At 49.0% G+C, this 20,474-nt stretch overlaps 1 protein-coding gene across 12 annotated transcripts in view; it reads left to right on the forward strand.

The window, feature by feature from the left end:
- Nucleotides 1–20,474, forward strand: part of KCNMA1 (potassium channel, calcium activated large conductance subfamily M alpha, member 1) — a 658,697-nt gene that overhangs the window by 50,584 nt on the left and 587,639 nt on the right. The window contains exon 2 of one of the 12 annotated variants that reach the window (XM_012723691.1): nucleotides 7,504–7,565. The exons of the other annotated variants lie outside the window; for them this stretch is intronic. Within the exon in view, the coding sequence (XP_012579145.1) occupies nucleotides 7,504–7,527 (24 nt within the window). The 3' untranslated portion in view covers nucleotides 7,528–7,565. Of the gene's footprint in view, nucleotides 1–7,503; nucleotides 7,566–20,474 lie in introns of those variants that run through there. 12 annotated transcript variants of the gene reach the window in all.

The following is a 20,474-nucleotide window of genomic DNA, read 5'->3' on the forward strand; positions in this document are numbered from 1 at the left end:
CCTGACCAAAGGATGAAGGACTACAAAGGCGATGCCTTGTTATATAGCGAAGATAATTCTTACACTCTGAAGCATGTGCTGGTGACCAGAGAGAGTTGGTTGGGTGGTGGTGGAGGGTGGAGGAGGGAAGAGGGGAAGGAAGGAATGGGGATGGTGGCAGGGGAGTTTTGGTGGAGGGTGAGTGAAGCATGTCCGCATATAGAGGTGTACCCCCAAATTATATAGTGTTTTTAGGTGATTCACTAATAAAGTTTGAGGAAAAATTTATCTCCTTTATCAACTTAGTAATTCTTTTGTTAATAGAACTATTTATTTTTGTTTTAAAGAAGATTGATTTATTTATGCACACAAGAACTGGGGGACAGGCCAGAGGTGTGGGGGGTAGGTGGTGAGAGGATTCATCAGATACAGAGTGGGGAGCGGAACAAGCAGATCTACTGAAATATACTGCTGAGGGGTGCAGCACGTGAGACAGGAGAGGTCTGCTGCACCATGTGGGTCAGCTTCCTGGCTGGGGATCGAACTCGTGCTGCAGTGGCTATGGATAGCTTCATAGTGCTGCGCTTGAAACCTGTTGCGCCACCAGGGAGGTCCCATCTTTGTTTATATTCTATGTTTTCAATTAGGGGATGTGTTTCCTGTATCTGAGCTGGCACAGACATGTTAACACTTTCTTTAAAGAATTTCATGGTATCTCTCACCACTTGAACTAAACTTACATTGTTTAAAAGGTTTGGTAAATGAAAACTATTCTAAAAAGTGAAAAGACGATGCCCCGACTTAATGCAGGAGCTCTGCTCTAGAGAAGGAAGGTGCTAGTTCACGGCGTGCCCCGGGCTGCGGGCACTCTCCTTCCACACTGCCTGCTTCTCTTTCCAAGGTCTAATATTGGCGCTTGTCACTAGTGGGGTCCTGTGCTCCCTGTTGTAGAGAAGATCAAGTTGTGCCATCCCTGGCTCCCCTGCATTAGAATGGTGGAAGCCCCTTGCTCTGAGCATTATCCGTGGCAAGAATGGGGTTTAGAGAAATATTTACCCACAGTAATCTCTTCTGCTATGTCACTGCTTGTCTCCCGGGAAGCTGGGTAACAAACACAGAGTTCTGGTCGTTCTTTTTTGAAGGGATGAGCAGAGTCTTCCAAGGGGAAGGGAGAGGCAGGAAAGGGTGGTAACATGGACTCCAATGGCCCTGCAGGGACCGGCCTCTGGGGGCCTGCAAGTAACCACTCATTCCTGCTGCAAGGGAGCACACTGTGAGGTTTGGATTCAGAAGTGGTGAGCACTGGCTGTGGAAAATCATCATCTAATCTTAAAACCAAAATTATGTGGTACTCGTTGCAAGCCCTGAGGGGCTATTCTAGGTATTAACCTCGTGAGATCCCGTGACCACTCACGAGCGACGGGCCTTCCTTCTCCCACGTGACAGGGGCAGTTGCTCCTCCGTACGATGGCCAACCTCAGCCTTTCAGCAGCCGGAAACAAGGCCCAGAGGTTAGGCTCCTGTCCAGGGGTCATAAAGAGTGAGCAGTGGAGACAAAATTAGAAGGCAGGTCTCCCTGGTCTTGGTTTTCTTGAAAAACAAAAACAAAAACAAAAACAAAAACAAAAACAAAAAACAAAAAAACAAAACAAACAAACAAACAAAAAAACCCAAAAGGTTTAGTAAAACTTGATTTCCAGTCTGGCATGATTTTAACGCACAGCCCCTGGATTATGTAACACCAGAAAAATAATCACAGGGTCTTTGTTCTGTCTAAACTTCACAAGGAAACATCTAGCACAACTACTTTGAAAAGTTTCAGGCCATTGCCCACGGTGAGACACACACTCCATACTGATGGCCTGCTTGTGTCTGTGTCCTAGACCCACAGATGGACGCCTCCACTTGTGCACGCAGGTGTACGCTAAATCACTCATGCCTGTGCCCGTGTCACCATCATCTGTTATCCACACAGATTTCTCATAGAAACAAAAGCTCATGAGATGACTGCCCTTTGCTGGGCCAACTCATGGATGCTGTCTTGTCATTTTATCAGAAAAATATCGAAAAAGTATTCGAGTTGCTAAGGAGATTCAGGGTCTCTCATTGGGCTAAACCCTGCTATTGGCAAACCACCATGTACGGGAGGGAGCTCAGGCTCTGGCTCACACTGCATACCTTGTGGTCACACATCTGACGCTGGAATCCAGCTATGCTGGTTGCCACCCTCCCCTTACTGCAGCCCTTCCCTTCTACCTGAGACTTGGTGAGGCCCCTTTTGGGCCACCTGCCAACAGGCCCTGTGGTTTTCTGTCCACTTTCCCTCCTCCCACAAAGACATGTGTGCCTTCCAGGCTGGCCAGGCTCTCTGTAGCCACTGCCCACCCCAGTCCTTCTCTTCTGGTCATGAGATTTTTCTGACTGTTCTGAGAACCAGAGCACTGGCTTTAAGACCACCCCCTGAGGAGTTTTGGACTGGTGGATTGAAGTGTGAGATAATTTGAGGAGGACTTACTTGTAGTCTCTCATTGTGAACCCTGTGTTAACAATTTCGAAATCACCAAAGCTCTGAAAAATGAGGGTTTTGACGTTATTTGTGTGGTAGCAAACCTGCCCTGGAGGGTTTGCCCTGGAGGGCGGCTCCAGTGTGGTTCCAGTAGGCGGGACCTGTCACCGCAGAAATGACGGACATCTGGTTGATGTGCGGCCCAACCCCCACAGAGTCACCTGCTTTATTTTTGCAATCTAAAATGGCTGGAATTCTGGAACACATCTGGCCTCAGCGGTTTAGGTCAGGGACTTTGGAATTGTAGACATCTGTGAAGTGTGTGTGAGTGTGTTATTGATTAATCAATCAATGTGTTTTGAGAGATAAGAGTGTTAGATGGTAGAATGTGCGGAAGACCAGTTATCAGAATGTTGACTGTTAACAGCTATAAAATGAAGCTTTGTGGGTTTTTATGAGGATGACATGAGTGATGGCTGTGGGAGCAGCTTGGGAATTATAGTGGTTGTACCTGTGTAAGGTGTTTGGGCTGATTTTTTTCAAAAAACTGAACTGTAGTTTCTCATAATGCTCTCAGTTCCAACTTTAGCAAAGACCTATGTCGTATGTGTGTATGTTTGGTGTGTGCTGAAAAGGTGCCAATTTTATTTTGCTGCGCACAGATGAGGAATCACCCAGCAAATGAAAACTGGGAAAGGAACGTCTCCGTTCTGTTTTCTTTGTAGATTCTTTTCACATCCATGCTGCTCTGTTCTAAAATTTCCTTCACATTTATTCTTCTTTGTAATATTTCAGATGCCCCTTAGCAGCAACTGCTGTCTCCACATTGGGACGAGTTTCCTCCATTACTATTAACCTTGTAGGTCTTTAACACACTCACCGCTACTCACCCCAGCAGTAGCTCACCGCTACTGCTCCCATTTCTTTTCCTGTAAAGGTTTACAAATTTCTAAGTTTTTTAAAGCTCCAGCCTTAGAGGGTTTTGGGAAATTGGGGCTCTTGGGACCAGAGAAGGGCATATCCAAGCTTCAGTTAGGTAGCAAAAGGTCATAGATCCAGGCCCCGAGAGACACTGATATGCCTGGAAGAAATCAGACTGAGGGAGCCTCAGATTCTAAGCCAGAATTAAAAGAGTGACCTTTACCAAGCTGGGGACTCAGACCCGGAGCCCTTGCCAGCCAGATTGGTTGGAAATGTGATTTCTGCACAGATGCAGCCCTCTAGGGCGGCTACAGCCTCAGGGCTGGTGGGAGTGAGGGTAGGGCAAAGGGAGCAGACAAGGAAACTTAGCTCTTTGCCATCCAGTGTGGTGATGGGAGATGAAGCTTTGTCTCTGAGAACTTGTAATCACAGATATGTCATCCTGCTGGTCCAGGCTTGAATTTGTGCTCTGGCATGGCCAGGAAACCTCAAGCTGCGAAGTTAACCTGACGTAGTTTTGGGTTGGTAGCACCCCGCTGAGTCTGTCGGAATCAAATGAAAATTCTTTCTGGAGGGAACATACTGATGGCCACAGCTCAAGTCTTGAACGATTCCTGTAGGTAACCCAATTGCTCAAACATGAGCTTTTATCCTTAAATTACAAAGCACCAAGGAGACAAGTGGTTATGCATAAACGCAGAAACAGCAAATAGAAGAATCAGATCCCTCACAGTTTTAGATTTAAGAACAATTGAACATACAATGCATTCAAAGTATTAAAAGAATAAAAAAAAATGGACAAGAAACACTATTTTAAGCCAAACAATCTGTGGACATTTGAATCAAAACAAATAGAACTTCCAGAAATAACAACTAGATGACTGAAATTGAAAATATAATCTTCAGCATTGAGCATATGCCGGTACAGTTTCTCATAGAAATTTGAGAACAGCCATTCTGACTAAGAGTGTAACAGTGACAACACTAAGAGAATTACTGTGTAGTGTGTTGCAGGATTGTATGCACAGGCAGAAACGTGACATCCAGTGACGTCCAGACACAGCTGGCTTAGATCTGAGTGCTTTCCACGAGGGGCTATGTAACTTTGGCTTCCTTCTTAACCTCTCTGATTCTCAATTTCCTCTTGTGTAATCTCACACCACAAGTCGTTTCCAAGAGTTCAATGAGATGGCTTTGGAAAGTACCTTGAGTTCCATTTTCTTCTCTTTCTTTGATTTTGGCGAATTCATAGTTTCTGTACCTCTTTCTCCCTTGGTAAGTTTCCTACAATTTCTCTCTTAATTAAATTAGCTCCTCAGATGAATAAGGAGATTGTATCCATAATTGCCAGGAGTTCCTCCAGGGACTTGCGTATGCTCAAGAGTTACTCATACTCATCTGGAAGCCAGTAAGGGAGCTGGTGGCTGTGCCAGGAGAGGCCCAGATGGCTGAGAGAGTGGCAGCCAGCCCGAGGGGTTAGTTCTGGATAGCTGCTCTGGCCAGGCCTCCTTCCCCAGTGGGGAATGGATGGTGGGGATTCTGACTTTGAAAGGGGCCTGCATGTGGTTAATGCGGTGACAGACATGAATCTTGGTGAGGCACAGCCTGCAAATCCTAGCTCCAATCAATCTAATCCCAACCCTTAGGAAATCTGACCTGCGCATTGAACTTGAACTCTACTTTACGGCTTGGTTAGCTTTACTGAGGATAGGACGGCTGTGATGGTGCCAGAGCCTGAGTCCCTTGACCAGTGGGCGGGGGTAGGAGATGGTGGGCAGGAGTGCTAAGTGTCAAAAATACCCTTGTGTCCAGTTTCCCCCCTTCCTTCTCTCTACTCCTTTTTTTCTTTCCATTCTCTTTTTGTCCTTCGCATTGACTCTTCTTTTTTTACTTTTTCTCTTCTCTCTCTAGCAGAGGCATGGAAGAGCATTTTCTTCATTCCAGGAAGAGTGTGTAGAAAGATTTGGGCAGCAGGGGCTGTTGTGGGGGGAGGGGGAGATTACCTTTGGGCTAGCCTAGACCCAGGACAATGCTTATACCTAGTAAGATCTTAGAAACTCTCAGATGGGGCTGTCTTGGACTTTGGAATCACTGCTGGACCTTTCCTGATGTGAGTCCAAGTCATATCAATGGAATTCCACCCAGAAAGGAAAGCCAAGAACCTGAATAGTGACCCCGAGAGGAGGTAGCAGGACCTCCCTCCCCAGTGGGCCCAACCTACTCTTGGAACTCAGCTTGGTCAGGCCTGCAGATGACATCACTGGCCTTCTATGGGACAGCTGCAGCCAGCAGCAGAACACTCCAGAAATGCCAGCAGTAATTGGACACTTTATTTTCACACGCTCCCCCCAGCATGCATGCATGGTGAGAAGTGCCTCTGCTGTGGGGCTTTTCAGGTGGCCGCCCTGAGCAGGGCCCCTGGGACACCAGGAAGACCTGCATTCAATCTGGGACATGGGGAACTTTCCCCGAGGGGCTACAGCTTGCTTCATCTCAGTGGGTTTCTGTTTGAATAGGCCTCCAGAGAACCCTGGACATGTTCCTAGGCAATATTTTCAAGGCCCTTTTTGGCTAGTCCATTAAGATTTTTCTTCTTCTTTACCTTTTTCTGCTACCCAGTCTCCTCTGTGCAGCAGGTGAACATAAGAGAAATGAAGGGAGAGAGAAACACACACAAAGAGTAATTTAGAGCAGAGGCTGGTTCATGGTGATTCAGAGCCTCCCATGTCTGAAGGGCTGTAATGGGGCAGAGGCACCTGCTGATTCTGCATGCCCCCTGGTAAAAGAATGAGGGCTGTAAGGAGGTATCTTTCAACTTGGAATTCTAGAGGGGTGGGGAGCTCGTGCTGTCCCATACACCAGCTATGGGACAGCCACCGTGTGTGTGGGGCTTGCTTCTAAGCTTCTAGTGTTAGAGACTATTCATGTCCTGGGAGATGACCTCTGACCCTGGGCCCCTAGTAGCTACCAGTTACTGTCCACTCAGAGGTCATGGTGAGTGCCAGTTATTGTACAATAAACTCAATGAATTGAGTTGTTCCTTTGTGTGAGAACTGTCATTAGCATCCTTTTATAGAGGATTTGACTCACAAGAGTCAAGGTCCCTGTCCAGTTATTGGCAGGGCCTGAATCAGAATCATAGTATCAGACATCAGATTTCCCCTCCCCCAGTTCTTAACCCCCAGGGTCTACTTCTCTGTGTTGTTTTAAAGTGGGTTGAACCTACTACAGTCTACTACGCCTTTTTTCACACCTTTTTTTCTGTCTTCTTTTTATCATTATCTTAACTGTCTCATTAATTCATTACCTTATAAAATTGTTGACAAGAAAGATACCACTTTGGGAAACTGTGCCTGTCAGCAAACACTCTCTCCCTGTTACTCCTGCCTGCCCTCCCCCTCCCCTGCCTCATCACTGTTTATCTCCTTTAAGGAAGCTCTACTATGGGAGCTGGCATCCAAAAATGGACTGACACAGCTCTAGAGGGATTCAGGAGGTGGATGGTGGCCACTCGCAGGAAGCAGTGCTGGATGTGGGGCAGGATGGTAGAGGATGGCCAAGATCCAGTTTAATGAGGACAGTCACTGAGGGTGCCCCTGTGGGCAACCCTGTGGCAGGATTCTTCCGGGAGACTTGGGGAGGCATGGGGAGACTTGGGGAGGCATGGGGAGACTTGAGGAGGCTTGGGGGAGGTGTGGGGGAGGCTTGGGGAAGTAGACTTGGGGAGGCGTGGGGAGGCGTGGGGAGGCAAGCATCTACCCTTCCCACTGCCTGCTGAGTTCCTGCAGTTGCCTCCTGGCTGCTGTGCCAGGTGGGTTGACTCTTCCGCAGGCTGTCCTGCATGCAGCTGCTGGGTTAATCTCCCCAAATACTGATTTCATGACATCATTTTGAATGCCCTTTACTCCCCTCTGTGCTCAGAAGCTCAACTCCTCTAGTCCAAAGTCATGCCCTCTGCCCTCTGATCCCAGCTGGCCTCTCCAACCCCCCCCTTCTTTGACAGCCCTCTTGATTCCACTGCAGTGGGCAGCACTGTGTTCTGAGCAAGCCCTCAGGACTTACCTGTTCTTACCTGGGATCCTCTCTCCTCTCCCCAGGTATCCATGTTCCTCCTTCATTGAAGACTTGCTTCATTTTTGCACTCCCCAACACTCATTTATGATAAGCTATCTTGGTGCCAGAAAGAGCTTTGGAGACCAGTGGCAGAGAAGACAGGTGCTTGCTCTTGAAGAGCTCTGGGCCTCAGAAGCAGTGTGCATGAAAGCACGTTGGAGCAGGCACCTGGAGCAGGTGCGCTCCAAGCACGTATGAGGCCTCCTCTTCCAGGAAGCCTTTATTGACTGACTACTCTGTCACCACCCTTGCTGGAGCCCTGCAGAAACAGGCTTTGTTGTTCTCTTTTAGTGCCTTATTTTTCTGCCTGCATTATTTACTTTCTTTTATGGTGGTAGCTCCTGGACTTTATCCTAAGGCACAGATCACACTGTGCTGCACCATGTGGGATACACATTTATTTTAAGTCAGATTACAAAGTCTCTTCACAGCTGTGATTCCCTCTGATTATCCCAACACCACCATGGACAGCAAGGACAGTGGAGATCAGCTCTGGTTTTGCGGAAAGGTCACCTGCTTGTTCCCAGGTGCAGTCAGCAAGTGGCAGTCAGCAGTCAGGGCTAGTGCTTGCAGTCATGTCCAGGTATGACGTGCACAAGGAGGGCTGTCAGCCCATCACTATGGCTCCCCAGCAGGGCCTGTGTACATGCTAGGGTAGGATGACACTTTGTCCAGAGGCCAGGTTAGGTGGGGAGAGCAGAGAGCAGAATTCTGCAGCGAAATCTAGGGGGACTCATGAAGGATCAAGGAGGCACACAGGTGCCTGGGGCTGGTTAGGTAAAGGTGATTTCTCACCCACACACTTCATTCTCTTCCTCCTTGGAGACAGGAGTAGCTGGGTGGAGCAGAGTAGCAGTAGAGAGAGTTGGGGTTTGGTTAGAGTGGGGTAGGAGGGATGAGAAGAGAGCAGACTGAACAGGGCCTGGGCATCCAGGCCGTCAGGTCACCTGTCATTTCTTCCTGCAGTAGGATGGACTCTTGCTTCCTTATCACCAGAGAGGAGACAAAGCTTCAAGCTCAACCTAACCCAGCTTAAAAATGTCATCTCTTTAAAGTATTAGTAGAACTGGGGACGATGTATGCAGAAAGTGGAATCCTGGCTATTGATTTTTGGCTTTGCAATTATAGCAGAGGTGCAGCCTCTGTGAACACTAGCTGGCTGGGAGGCTTGGGCTTTTGAAGCTCTTGCTGTTTGAGCTACCTATGTGTTAAAAAAATTCTTACCTTGCTTTAACAAGAACAAAGTGTATTTCTTTAGCTTGGGCATGAATCAAAAATAGTTGATTTTTTTTTTTGCTCAAGTTTAAAAATAAAAGTCATCTTTGGGCTGAGATCAAGAACGGAAAATTTCAGGGCATAAGAACAATTTCCCCCCCATCTTTCCTGGCAGAGTCCTGTAAGGCATTTTGATGGAAGTGTAAGCATCAGCTGTGAGTCCCACTACATTATATCTTGCAGTGTCTGCCTGCTAAGTTGTCCTTGGTGAAAGGCCTTCTATCTCCTCTTGGCATGACTGACTGCAGAACAAAGGAGAAACGTGTCATTGAATAGAAGGGACTAATTGAAACCGGCAAAAGAGGGGGTGATTAAAATTAGTAGAAGCTTCAGCTTTTGTATGTAGGTGGTTTTTCTGCCTGGGGTTACAGGCTAGTAACCCCAAATGATCAATTACTAAACCTCTAGATTGGGAAGTGACATGTGTCTAGAGTTAACTGGCTGGCCGAGGGAATTGCATCCACAAGTGAGAATTAGGATAGGGATGCTTTATGCATTAAAAAGAAAAAATCTGGGCCCTCCCTGATGGCGCAGTGGGTTAAAGCACTACACTAAGAAGCTTAAGCCAATTCCGCATGAGTTCGATCCCCGCCTGCCTCAGAGGAGATCCACATGGCGTGGCAGACCTCTCCTGACCCGCCCGCTGCTCCCCTCAGCAGTGTACTTCGTTGATCTGCCTGTTCTGCTCCCTACTCTGTCTCTGGTGAATCCTCTCACCCTCCGCATCTCTGGCCTGTACCCCTGTTCTGTATGAATAAATAAATAAATCTTTAAAAAAAAAAAGAAAAAATCTGGGCAGTCCTTCATAAATGTAGTTAATTTTGAAGGGTTGTATAAAAGGTTAAAGCTTTGTTTGAGACACTGTGTTTTTATAATTCAACATTATTGTGGTATGAAGAAACTGTTTTATGGATGTCAATTTTACTGTTTCTGACAACAGCTTCCGAGGAAGTATACATTTGTGTAACAGACTGCCTGGAATGTGAGTTCTAAATTTAGAAGCCTCCTCCAATAATGCTGAAATCAGTCACACAGAATTCAGGTGCTTACTCAAAAAAATCAAAATATACCCATGTGGCCACCATTGTCACTGGTAGAAATTTGGACAGCTGAGTCTCTCTCTCTCTCTCTGGATCCCAGGATCGTGAGGGTGTGGCATGCCAACTGTGAGCATGTTGACAGATACTGAGCAGAATCAGTGTCGATGGAGAACAAATAAGCCACCCCGGACAGACCTTAAAGCACTGTCCCGGTGCCCTGGAGATGACTTGATCTCACACTCTCGTCGTGTGACCCTGGGCATGGTGCTTCACCTCTCTGCCTCAGTTTCCTCATTGGCAAAATGAAGCTGTTGAAACACTAGTGTCCTTTCCAGATCCTGAACCCTGTAGTTAATGAACCAGAATTCAGAAATCCAAGTAAGGGCATCAGCACTCTCTTAGCTGGGATATTTGGGGTTAACAGCATTGAAAACTTCCCTTGGGGAACATGGCACCACAGCGTAACCTCAGCTCTTGTGTGTCCATCGCCCTCATCCGTTCCTGGAAGCCTCAGACTTCCCCTGAAGAGCAACTAAAGGCTCAAAGTCCTGTACCTCAGGGGTTTCCATCCGAGGCCTGCGTGTGTCGTGATGGCCATGGGCCTGTCTCATGCTGACCATTCCCTGCTTTTCAAGTTTAGTCTCTGGGGGTAGACAATTCAAGCCATCGGACTTTTCTGGGTTTCCACTTGGAAACAGATCTAGGCGTAAGCATCGGCATCCAAGCGGAGGTAGTTCTGAAGGCAGTTTTGATGCCACACTCTCTGGGTTCTGGTCATGTTTCTGCCAGTGTTAGTTAGCTATGTCGCCTTCAGCAGCTCACGTAGCTTTTCTGATCTCTGTTTATTACCACCAATGGAATTATAATGGCACCTGCTTTACTGAGCTAACGGTGAGATTAAGTAACACACAGGAAATGCTTAGAATAGAATAAAGAGTGGAAGCAATAGCTGTGTATGTGTGTGACATTAATTAATATATCTTCCCGTATCAACACAATTACTAGTCAGTTACATATGAGTATACTAACTGTTATGCAGCAGGATATAAGATACCTTTACACACTTCAATGGAGAAATAATGTAGATGCGGTGTCTAGCAGAACATTTGAAAATTAATTTTTGGTGCATGTCAGTGCTAATATAATCAGATCCTATGGAAAAATAAATAATGTCTTTATGTAGTTTCAGTAGTCTCGCTCCAAAACCTATGCTGTTTCAAATGGACAGAGCTGGATTTTGATACATTATGAGGATGCATTCCCCTGTCCTGGCTCCCAGAGAGTGCACAATCCCCCTTTCCCAAGGCTTTGGGGTGGGCAGCCTGTGGAGACAGGAAGCTGCTGAAGAGGGACATCTTTTGGGAGAGCTCTAGCCTTGCTGGACCTGAGCTTGAGCAAGGGCCCCTTGGTCCCAGCGGCCCTGTGGCCGGCTGTTGTCTTTAGGGGCTTTGGAGGTGGGCTTGAGGTGGAGGCTCCGTTTCAACATTGCCTGCCTCAGCTTGGCTGTGGGGGTGGGGACCCCGACAGGTGTACCCCTCTCAGGGCGGCCAGACTGGGGTCAGGAAGTCACGGCCACTTCTGAGGAGCCACCAGCTCTTTCGCATCCCAGAAACCCAGAGCCACTGGGAAGGGGAGTGAAGCCAGTTGACCAGCTCCCCTCCGCCCACCTCTGGTGGCCTTGGCCAGGCCATACTGCTTCTCCAGCCTCAGTGTCCTCCTTAGTGACAGGGTGGAGTTAGCTTTTAAAGTTGTTTTCCTCCTAACACCCCCAATAAGAGAAAACATCCTCTTTCTCACCCAATATGCACCCTCACGTGTAGAATGAAACACAAGTACCATAAGGTAGTGCCCTTTGAATGTGACACTTTGTTGTCTATGCTGCTGTTTTTTTTTTTCTCATTTCAGTTGAAAACTGTTGGCTGTGAGCTATTAAACTGATTCTGTGTCCCGCGAATGGGTCAGTTGACGCCTGGCCCCCTGGGCAGATGAAACCGAGATCCTTACGCACTATTAGGCAGGATTCTGGGGGGGTGGGGGGGAAGGGTGGAGGGAGCAGAGGCTTCTCTCTGATGGGCAGGACCATGTGACTGCTACCCCCACCAGAATTAAAATTCCAGAGAGAGTGTCAGGAGCTCCTTTTTTTTTTTCCTTGAAAATAAGTGGGTATTTACATGCACCCACAGACTAGAAGGTGTGAATGTGACCCTACAGTTCCTCAGGTCCCAGAATGAGTGAATAAGGGAGGATCCTGGCTAGAGGAGAGCTGGGGTGCCCCCTTCTCACCCCGTGGAGAACAGTAGCTATGTGGCCTCACTTTATTCTTAGCAGAGCTGGGTCCTTTATCCCCTCTGCCAGTGGGGTGCTGCAGATGGTGCTGTAGTCCCACCTCTGGGCACACGCGGGGAAGGTCTGCTGGGTGCTGCACCACTGCATGGCCCGGGCACCATGCAGTCCCACAGCAGCGTCTCCCTGCCACACAGGTGCTGCGCTTGAGGTTGCCGGGTCACAGGGAGGGCCGGGGTTGCAGGGGAGGACCAGGCTGGCAGCGGGGGTCACGCAGCTGTTCGGGCAGAAGCTACTGGCTCACATGCAAAAGGTATTGCAGTATTTCACACTGCTGGAGCTACTGGTGCCTCCATGCCAGTCACCCCTGAGCACCTGGCCTGTTGCCATTCGATGTCCTAAAAAGACAGCATTTGACCCATCTGAGGTTGGAGTATCTTCTGAGTGTTGCCAGTCTAGAAGGACTGCCCACCCACTCCCACCCCGCCCCGGGGCTGAGAGACTGAATTCTGGGGCTGAGCCCACAGGCACAAATCATGCATTCGACCTTTTCAAGCATTTGGCCAACATCGGTCACTCATGTTCTCGGTGCAGCCTGGGAGCCTGAAGGCACACCTCTGAATGAGGTGAGGTGTTTCAGTGGCCGGAGTGTTCCACCTTAGGCTTATAGGCTGTGACCAATTCAAAGAAAGAAAGTTGTTAGCAAGTCATTTTGCTTGGGGCGGCCCTGAGGCCCAGGAAATGGGGGCCATGCCAGGGGCTCTAAGTCAAGAGGCCTAGCTTGATGCTTGCTTCTGAGCTCCTAACTTTGGGTTCACTTTTCCCCTTCTGCCCTCTTCCATCAGGATGGGCCGAGCTTGGATTTGGCATTCCATGACCACTGTTGAGGCCTGTCTTGAGGTGTAGCAGCGTTCCTGACTGGCAGGGGGAGCCTCTTTAAGGACGCAGGACCAGGGCATCGTTGTTCTTCTAGGACCACCATTTCTTCCCTCTTGACCACCCAGAGCTGAGGTCTGTGGACAAAAGAGTGCCTGGTTGATACCATCTTTACTGCAGGAGGCTGGAGCTGGCCAGAAGGCTGGCACTTAGGGCACCCGTCACTGAGGGCACCGTGTTCAAGCTGTGGGTCTCAGGTTGGGGCTCTCAGTTGTTCTCTTCCTGGTCCCCAGTACCATCATGGTCAAGTGGACCAGACAAAAGAACTCTCCATTCTCCCAGAGGAGGGCTCCTTCATCCACCCCTGCTTCTGGAAGTCTGTACAGAGGGCGGCGCCTCCTGGGTATCACTTGGTGGCTTGTCCCACCAGTTGTGCCTTATTTTCCTCAGACCAGAGCACAACTATTCCAGGCGTCAGCTGGAAACTGGAGGAGGAGGGGCCCACTTTGATCCATTGTGGGGGGGAGAGGAGGGTGGAAAGGGGCAAGGACACTGGGCTTGTAGGTTTGTTGCAAAAAGATGGAAGACTGGAGAACATTTTGCAAATTACTCAGCTTAAGTGGTAATTCAAGAAAAGAATTTACCACTATTAACTGATACTGTTATTATTTAGCCTTTCTTAGAGTTTGTGTATCCGACTGCATCATTTCACGGCTACAATCTTTCAACAATTCTAATTGCTTTGAGAGAATGATATAAAGAGAAAAATGTCACTTCCTGGCCAGTCTGAAATGCTTGGCCAGGCAGCTTAATTCATTTTTGGAAAATGTGGAAAAGGAGGATCCCAAACCACGGAGATCCTGTTCTAATAGCACATTGCTACTGTGTTTCCTGCATCTATTCACTTCTGGAAACCTGAAAGAGGGTGAGAATTACATTCTCTGTCGCTACTCAAGAGTCCCCCATGAATCATACAGATAAGCCTCAAACTGCACACTCGCCTCTCCTAAACCCTGATGGGCTGGGTCGAGGCCTCTCCTGAGGTGGGATAAATGTTACGGACCTGCGCTGTCACCTCTGATGGGGACTGTTTGCATTACCCACACATTCTTTATTCCGGCCACACGCTGCCTGCAGAGTCCTGGCTCCGTGGTACCTTCCCCGCTGGAGAATGTCCATAACTCATGAACTCAACATTGAAGGGCTAATTGTGGGCCTTGATTCATAGTGTTCCTGAAAGCTGTGGGGCAGGATTAAGCTGCCTTTTGGCAGTGATTGGCAGCTGCCAAGATTGAAATAATGAGCCTGGATTCCCTGCAAACCACTCTGGAATTAATTTCCTTTCTTAGCTCTCCCTACATTTCAAAAACCTGCCTTTTGCATTGTTCTTCACTCAGTGCGTGTCACAGCCATCTTCTGCTCTTGTGCCGGACCTAATTGCCAGAATTATCTGAGTTAGTTATTTATATTAGTTTCCAACCAACCAGCTATTGCAGCTGGAGGACCAGCAAGTATCACACATGCTTGAATGCCTAGGTGACTTTCTATCTGGGCCCTGGTAGGGCCCGGAGGAGATGGGTTTGGGGTATCTGGGGTGTGAGTGTGCCTGAGTGATGGGCTGGAGGCAGGAGCTGGGGAAATGCCCCGGTGACTCTATCTTCTGAGGCTGGTGTTGGCTTCTGTCATGAGTGTACATCGTAGCAGTCTGACCACTGGTGCTGATGGAAGGTGACGCCTTGGTGTGTTCATGAGCCAGAGAACCCAGGCTCACATTCTTTCTCAGACCTCGATGGAGCTGGTAAACATCTCCAGGGTCCTGGTTCCACCTACCAGCCTGATCATGACTGTGAGAAGTGTGAGAGGTGGAGCCCCTAACTGTCGCCCATCAGCCTTCACTAATCATCCACATGGACACTTTCCATAGGGGTGTCTTAACTTACGGCACTTTAGAGGTGCCTTAACTCTGTCACTAGAATTATGAATTTTAATTCCTTCTAGTCAGTTCAGAACAGTAAATCCATTTTTAAAAAAGATTTATTTATGCTTACAAAACTTGGGTACAGGCCAGAGGTGTGGTAGGTGAGAGGCTTCACCAGAGACAGAGTGGGGAGCAGAACAGGCAGCTGTGCTGAAGCACGCTGCTGAGGGGAGCAGCGGGCGGGCCAGGGGAGGTCCGCCACGCCATATGGGTCACCTCCCTGGCCAGGGATCAAGCTTGTGCTGCAGTGGCTTCAGATTGCTTCATAGTGCGGAGCTTTAACAGATTGTGCCACCAGGGAGAGCCCCTGTAAATCCATTTTTTACAATGAAGAAACACATTCAGAGAAGTTGGAAGACTTGCTGAAACCCTCTCAAGGATATGTGGTGGAAAGGGACTTAGAATCTCCCTCTGAAGTCCGAGTTCTTTCTCTCTGTCGAAAATCTGCATTTGGCTCTTTCTTGCCCCTTGACAGAATGTCATTGTTCGCTGGTGTCAGGTCTCAGGTGGTGATGAACAAGAATGTGACCGTTTATTGGGATTTACCTAGCACAGAATCAGGGGGCCCTAACCACAACCAAGACTCCGGGCTTTTCCAGCCCTAACTCATCTCTAGAAGCCACCCTTTTGAGGCATTATCAGTATGCCAGGGGTACAGGGGAGCTAAGTTTAGATACTGGAACTGTTCCCTTTTCATTTGTTTAGCTTAACCTCCAAAGTATTATACCACATTCTCTGCGCCATACATCATTCTTAACTTCGGTGTGGGGGCTGGGATCTTGGAACATATCAACACACTCAGCACAGGACTCTCCTTAAAGCTTTGAGAAACCCTTTGCTTTTTTGGTTGCTAAATTGCTGAGCCAGCAGAATGTAGAATTTTACGATTTTTTTTTTTAATGTTTGGTTCAGAAAGATGGGCTTGAAAAAAATGAGCCACCGAGAAAATTGCTGACCTTATAGTATTTTTTTTTTCTATTAAAAAAGGGAGGTCAAATGTTCCTTGATTCTTATTTTCAGGTTGTTTCTTTAAGATTTAAATTTCTGTGTTTTCCCCTTTAGTCCTTGGGGGTCTTTGTTGCGACAGGAACTTTGTCGCTCTGTGGTGGGGGACACAGCAGCTGTGGAGCAGGTTAGCAGGGCCAGACTCTGAGCAGAAGTTCTTGTGCCGTTTATTGAAATCACACAGGCCAGTAAAAGCTGATTATGCTACAATGGTATGAGGAACAGGGTCTGGAGGGTGGGTTGGGGATGGGAACAAAGTTTTACAAGGGAAGGGGATAACGTGGCTGTGTGTCACTAGACATTTGCATCAGCAAAGGATGACATTATCACAGGCAGAGTTATCCCGAGACCACCATGGAGATAGTCATGTAATCAGGTCAACAGTGGCTGTGCATCCCCAGGACTGCCTAGCTATCTGTAGGTAGTCGAGGAATGTCCTGCTGTAATTTGTAGATAGCACATAGGTCACAGTTGCCCATGAGTGTTCAGCTCAGAGGAACCCACAGGTGTTCAGTTTTAGCTAGTCTAGAAAATAGAAGTAAACCTTGGTTATTCCATATAGTTTATCTGGGCTCAGATCAGTCCATAAGTACCAAAGGCCTTGGGACATTCTGGCGTCATGGGGGACTGTCAGGAAGGGCCCCGGTACTGCTTTCCCTGAAGTGCACCGACTTCATCTCACCACCTCTCCATCTTAACAACCACCCTAAATTTAATGCCTGCTTCTTAATCGGGAAATTCTTCACCTGATACAGGCTTCTGTGGTGTACACCTGTGTGTGTCAGAATGCAGAGGTGGTGAGGGAAAGGTCGGTGGGTGGAGTTCTCACAGCGGGTAATTTTTTCCAGAAGAGAGTCCCTCTCACATGATGGAGCTGTCGCTGCCAGCCCACCACTCCTACGTGATGACAATTCCTCCATCTGCCTGTTTCCTTCTCTCCCCCAGGCCTTTAGGAACCATGGAGCACACGGCTGACTGTGGGCTTTGTGCACACCTGTGAAGCCAGGGCCTTGGGTTTCCCTGGGGCTGGCTCTGACCTGGAAGCCTCTTTCTGGGAGTGGGGTGTTCTTGGCACAGGACAGGTGGGATCCCTGCTTACCACGGCACACTTCCTCCGGCTCACGGAGGCCCTCTGATGCTGGCAGCGTGTGCACGATGGATGAGCACTTGCTCTGAGCCTCCTGGTAGGGAGCTTTCCTGTCCCTGCAGAGTGCTGCCCGCGTGGCCTCCTGTCCTTGCTCATCTCCCAGGGCTCCCCTCACTGACTGGGAGAGGACGACTTGGGCAGTGGTGAGGCCCTGTTTATTCATGAGCACAAGTTCCGGAACATTGAAAAGACGGATGGGCTGCTTTTTTAAAACTTCAAAACAAAAGTCGCTTTATGGAGTTCCCAGAGGGGCAAAAACCATTTAAAATTCATAAAAGAAGCATATTGAGAACACTGGCCTTGCCTTTTTGCCAGATGTGTTATTCTGTCTGTGCTGTCCGGGAAGTGGGAATATAGCTTTTGGACTTCTTGCATTCTTAAAAGAGGTCATGGCTGCTTCAGGGGCCAGGCAGTGCCCACCGCGGGGGAAGCCACATGCGTCAGATGAAGGCCGGAGGCACGCAGCCGTGCCCTCTGAAGGCCTCAAAAGGCCTCAAGGCACGCAGTCCTTGAGACTGGGAGACCTTTCTCCGTGTGTTCCCACATCAAATCACCACTTCAGACATCTTTCTGTTGCGTGTGTCAGGCTTCAGTGAAGCTGAAAAAGCAGTAAAAACAGTTGGGTAGATATATCCTCGTGAAACCCCAGGACCTGTGGTCCTCCCTGGTGGTGTAACGGGTAAGAACACGGCACTGCAAGCCGGCCACAGCCACTGCAGTGAGTTTGATCCCCCGCCCGGGAGGTGACCCACAGGGCGCAGCAGGCCTCTCCTGATCCGCCCGCTGCTCCCCTCAGCAGTGTACTTCATCAGTCTGCCTGTTCTGCTCCCTACTCTGTCTCTGGTGAATCCCCTGACCTTCCCTGGGCCTCTGGCCTGTACCCCAGTTTTTGTATGCATAAATAAATCTTAAATCTTTAAAAGAAAAAAAGAAAGAGGAAAAAAAATTCCAGGACTTGAAATTTCAAGTATAGAAGGGGAACAGAGAGCAGCCTGTGCCATGACCCATGGTTGGGAATTCATGGTCACTATGACCTGGAGGTGCTCAGTGCCTGACCTGTCCTCAACCTTGTGTTCCTCCCACATCCCCACCTTCGATGGACACGGTGGTTGCTATTTTCAGAGGAGGAAACAGACCGAGAGAAGGGCTCCCAGCTGGTGAATGGAGGAATTAGGGTTTGAACCTGCACCGTGTTCTCTGGAGGCCCCACAGGTTTGGATGCTTCACGTTCTGCATTGTCCTGAAGCGGAGGATAACATGGCTGAGGACTGGCCCGCCCCACACCACGCCTTCTGCTCACGTGCGTCCTCCCTCGGCATTACAGGACTCTGCTTGTGGGACTGGCTCCGTCTCTGCATACTGTCCTTCTGCCTCCTGCCTCAAAACCCTTTCCTGATCTCCCCAGAAAGCTTCAGAACCTCCTGCTAACTGCAGCCTTGTCCACGGAGTGTTCTCACAGGTGACTCAGGAGGGTCCGTGCCTCTGTTGCTGGACATCCGCCCTCCTTCTAGCCTCTTCCAGTCTTTCAGGGAGGGACCTGCACCCATCTGTTCTCTTTGGGAGTTCACCTCCCAGGGCCTTTCCCGGGAGAGGGTGACTTTGGGTGCCCACCGGCCACCTTAGTGGCCTTAGTGCCTGCCGGGTCCACGGTAGGCTGCTGGTCTTTCCTCCGTGCCCTGGAGGTGGCTTTCCCGAAGGCTCAGGCTGTGGCATCCGTCGAACTCTGCCTGGAACCTCAGCACTACTGTGCTCAGCGTGATTTAGGGAATGGTGTGTCTTCGGCCCCCTCCCGCCCAGGCCCTGGGCAGGGCAAGTTCAAGTGGAAACAGTTCTGGCCTCTGGGGCTTGGGGGGCTAATGTTGGATGATACTTCACGGGAGGAAGCATTGTTCCTGGGGCTCAGGGGCTGGGAATCCAGTCTGCTCTGCTCTTCTCTTCCTCCGGGGCAGCTTTCCCATCTGGCAGTGAGGCCATTAGAAATGGTGCTTGGTGTGCCTTGAACTTACACAATGTTATAGGTCAGTTTTATCAAAGTTTCTCTGGGGGAAACAAAGAAACTTGGTGCTTTTCCACTCAAGTTCTTTAAAGGGAGAGAAGAATAAAGGTGAATGAGCCTTTCCTCCTTCTCTCTGCTGCCAATATAGGAAAATGCAAAGTCACCCATTGGGTGCGCCACACTTACTTAAATGGCAGGTTTTCCTGTCATTCCATGATGTATGTGTTGTATTTCATATACAAACAGTGACCGTCCTACTTACTTGAATCAACTTGTTACTTCTGAATGATTTTGTATCCTTCTGTCAGCAAAATCTTGGTTGGAACCTTACACTTGGGGAGAACCAAGCTTGGGGAGCAGAGCCTCTAATATGCTAGGATGGGGAGCAACCTATAAAAATAGCACCCAACATGGACTGTTGTTTCTGCTTGCCAGAGTCTCGTCTCAGCTACAGTGGCATCTTTCTTTCTTGGACTTGATGATGTCAATCAGCGTGATACCTTAAAATGCTGCATTTTTGAAAACTGCTCTGGGAGAGACTTCTCGGCTCTCCCAGTGCCTGCACACACCCCTGTGTGCCCAAGTTAAAGGTGCTTGCTTGGGATTGCTTTCTAAGGCCTCCTTTTAGCTCTTCGGTGGTTCTCCAAGGGGTCACAATGCTAAGACAGGCTTGCTGACACCTGTGTAGATGGCACAGTGATGCTAATCCAGGAGACAGGAGAGCAAGCGAGGCAGGAGAGAGCAGTGTGAAATCCCTGAGGGAGTCCAGGCCCCAGGGACTTCCCATTGCTTCCAGCAACAGAATAAATGTAGTTCTAGATGCCATGGCTTCTGTTGGGGTGTAATACAGGCTGTCTACACTGCCAGCAGGGAGAGAGACAGCGCTCACAGGACCAGTGTGAGACGGGAGTTCGGGGAGCGAGGGGCCCTGTTGGCCTGGGAGCAGGCCATTTGCCTGCCTCCCTGACCCTTCCCCTTCCCCGTCAGCACACCAGGACCCCCCCAAGAGGCAGCCACATCCCTGCCTTTGTTCTTCACCGCTTGCTGCTGCCCTGGCCCTGGAAGTGAGCAGACCAGGCATGGCATCATTGCCTAGCTTGGGAGATGCCAGGCTGGGGGTCCCCCCACAGCCACTCAGTCTCATGCCTTTCCTCCACACTCCCCTTGTAGTGGTCTCCTCTTTGAAATGGGAAACTGTTCTCTCCTTGAATAAAGTACCTACTTGCATTCTAACATTGACAATGGAGGAAAATTATCTTCACAGGCGAAAGAAAGCTGCTTGTCCCTGACTTTTCCAATTTTACCTTCCCCTTGGGAGAGTCCTCACTTATTAGTACTACTACCAAGATACTGAA

Source organism: Condylura cristata, unplaced genomic scaffold, assembly GCF_000260355.1.
Source record: "Condylura cristata isolate star-nosed mole 26May11 unplaced genomic scaffold, ConCri1.0 scaffold00011, whole genome shotgun sequence".
NCBI lineage: Eukaryota > Metazoa > Chordata > Mammalia > Eulipotyphla > Talpidae > Condylura > Condylura cristata.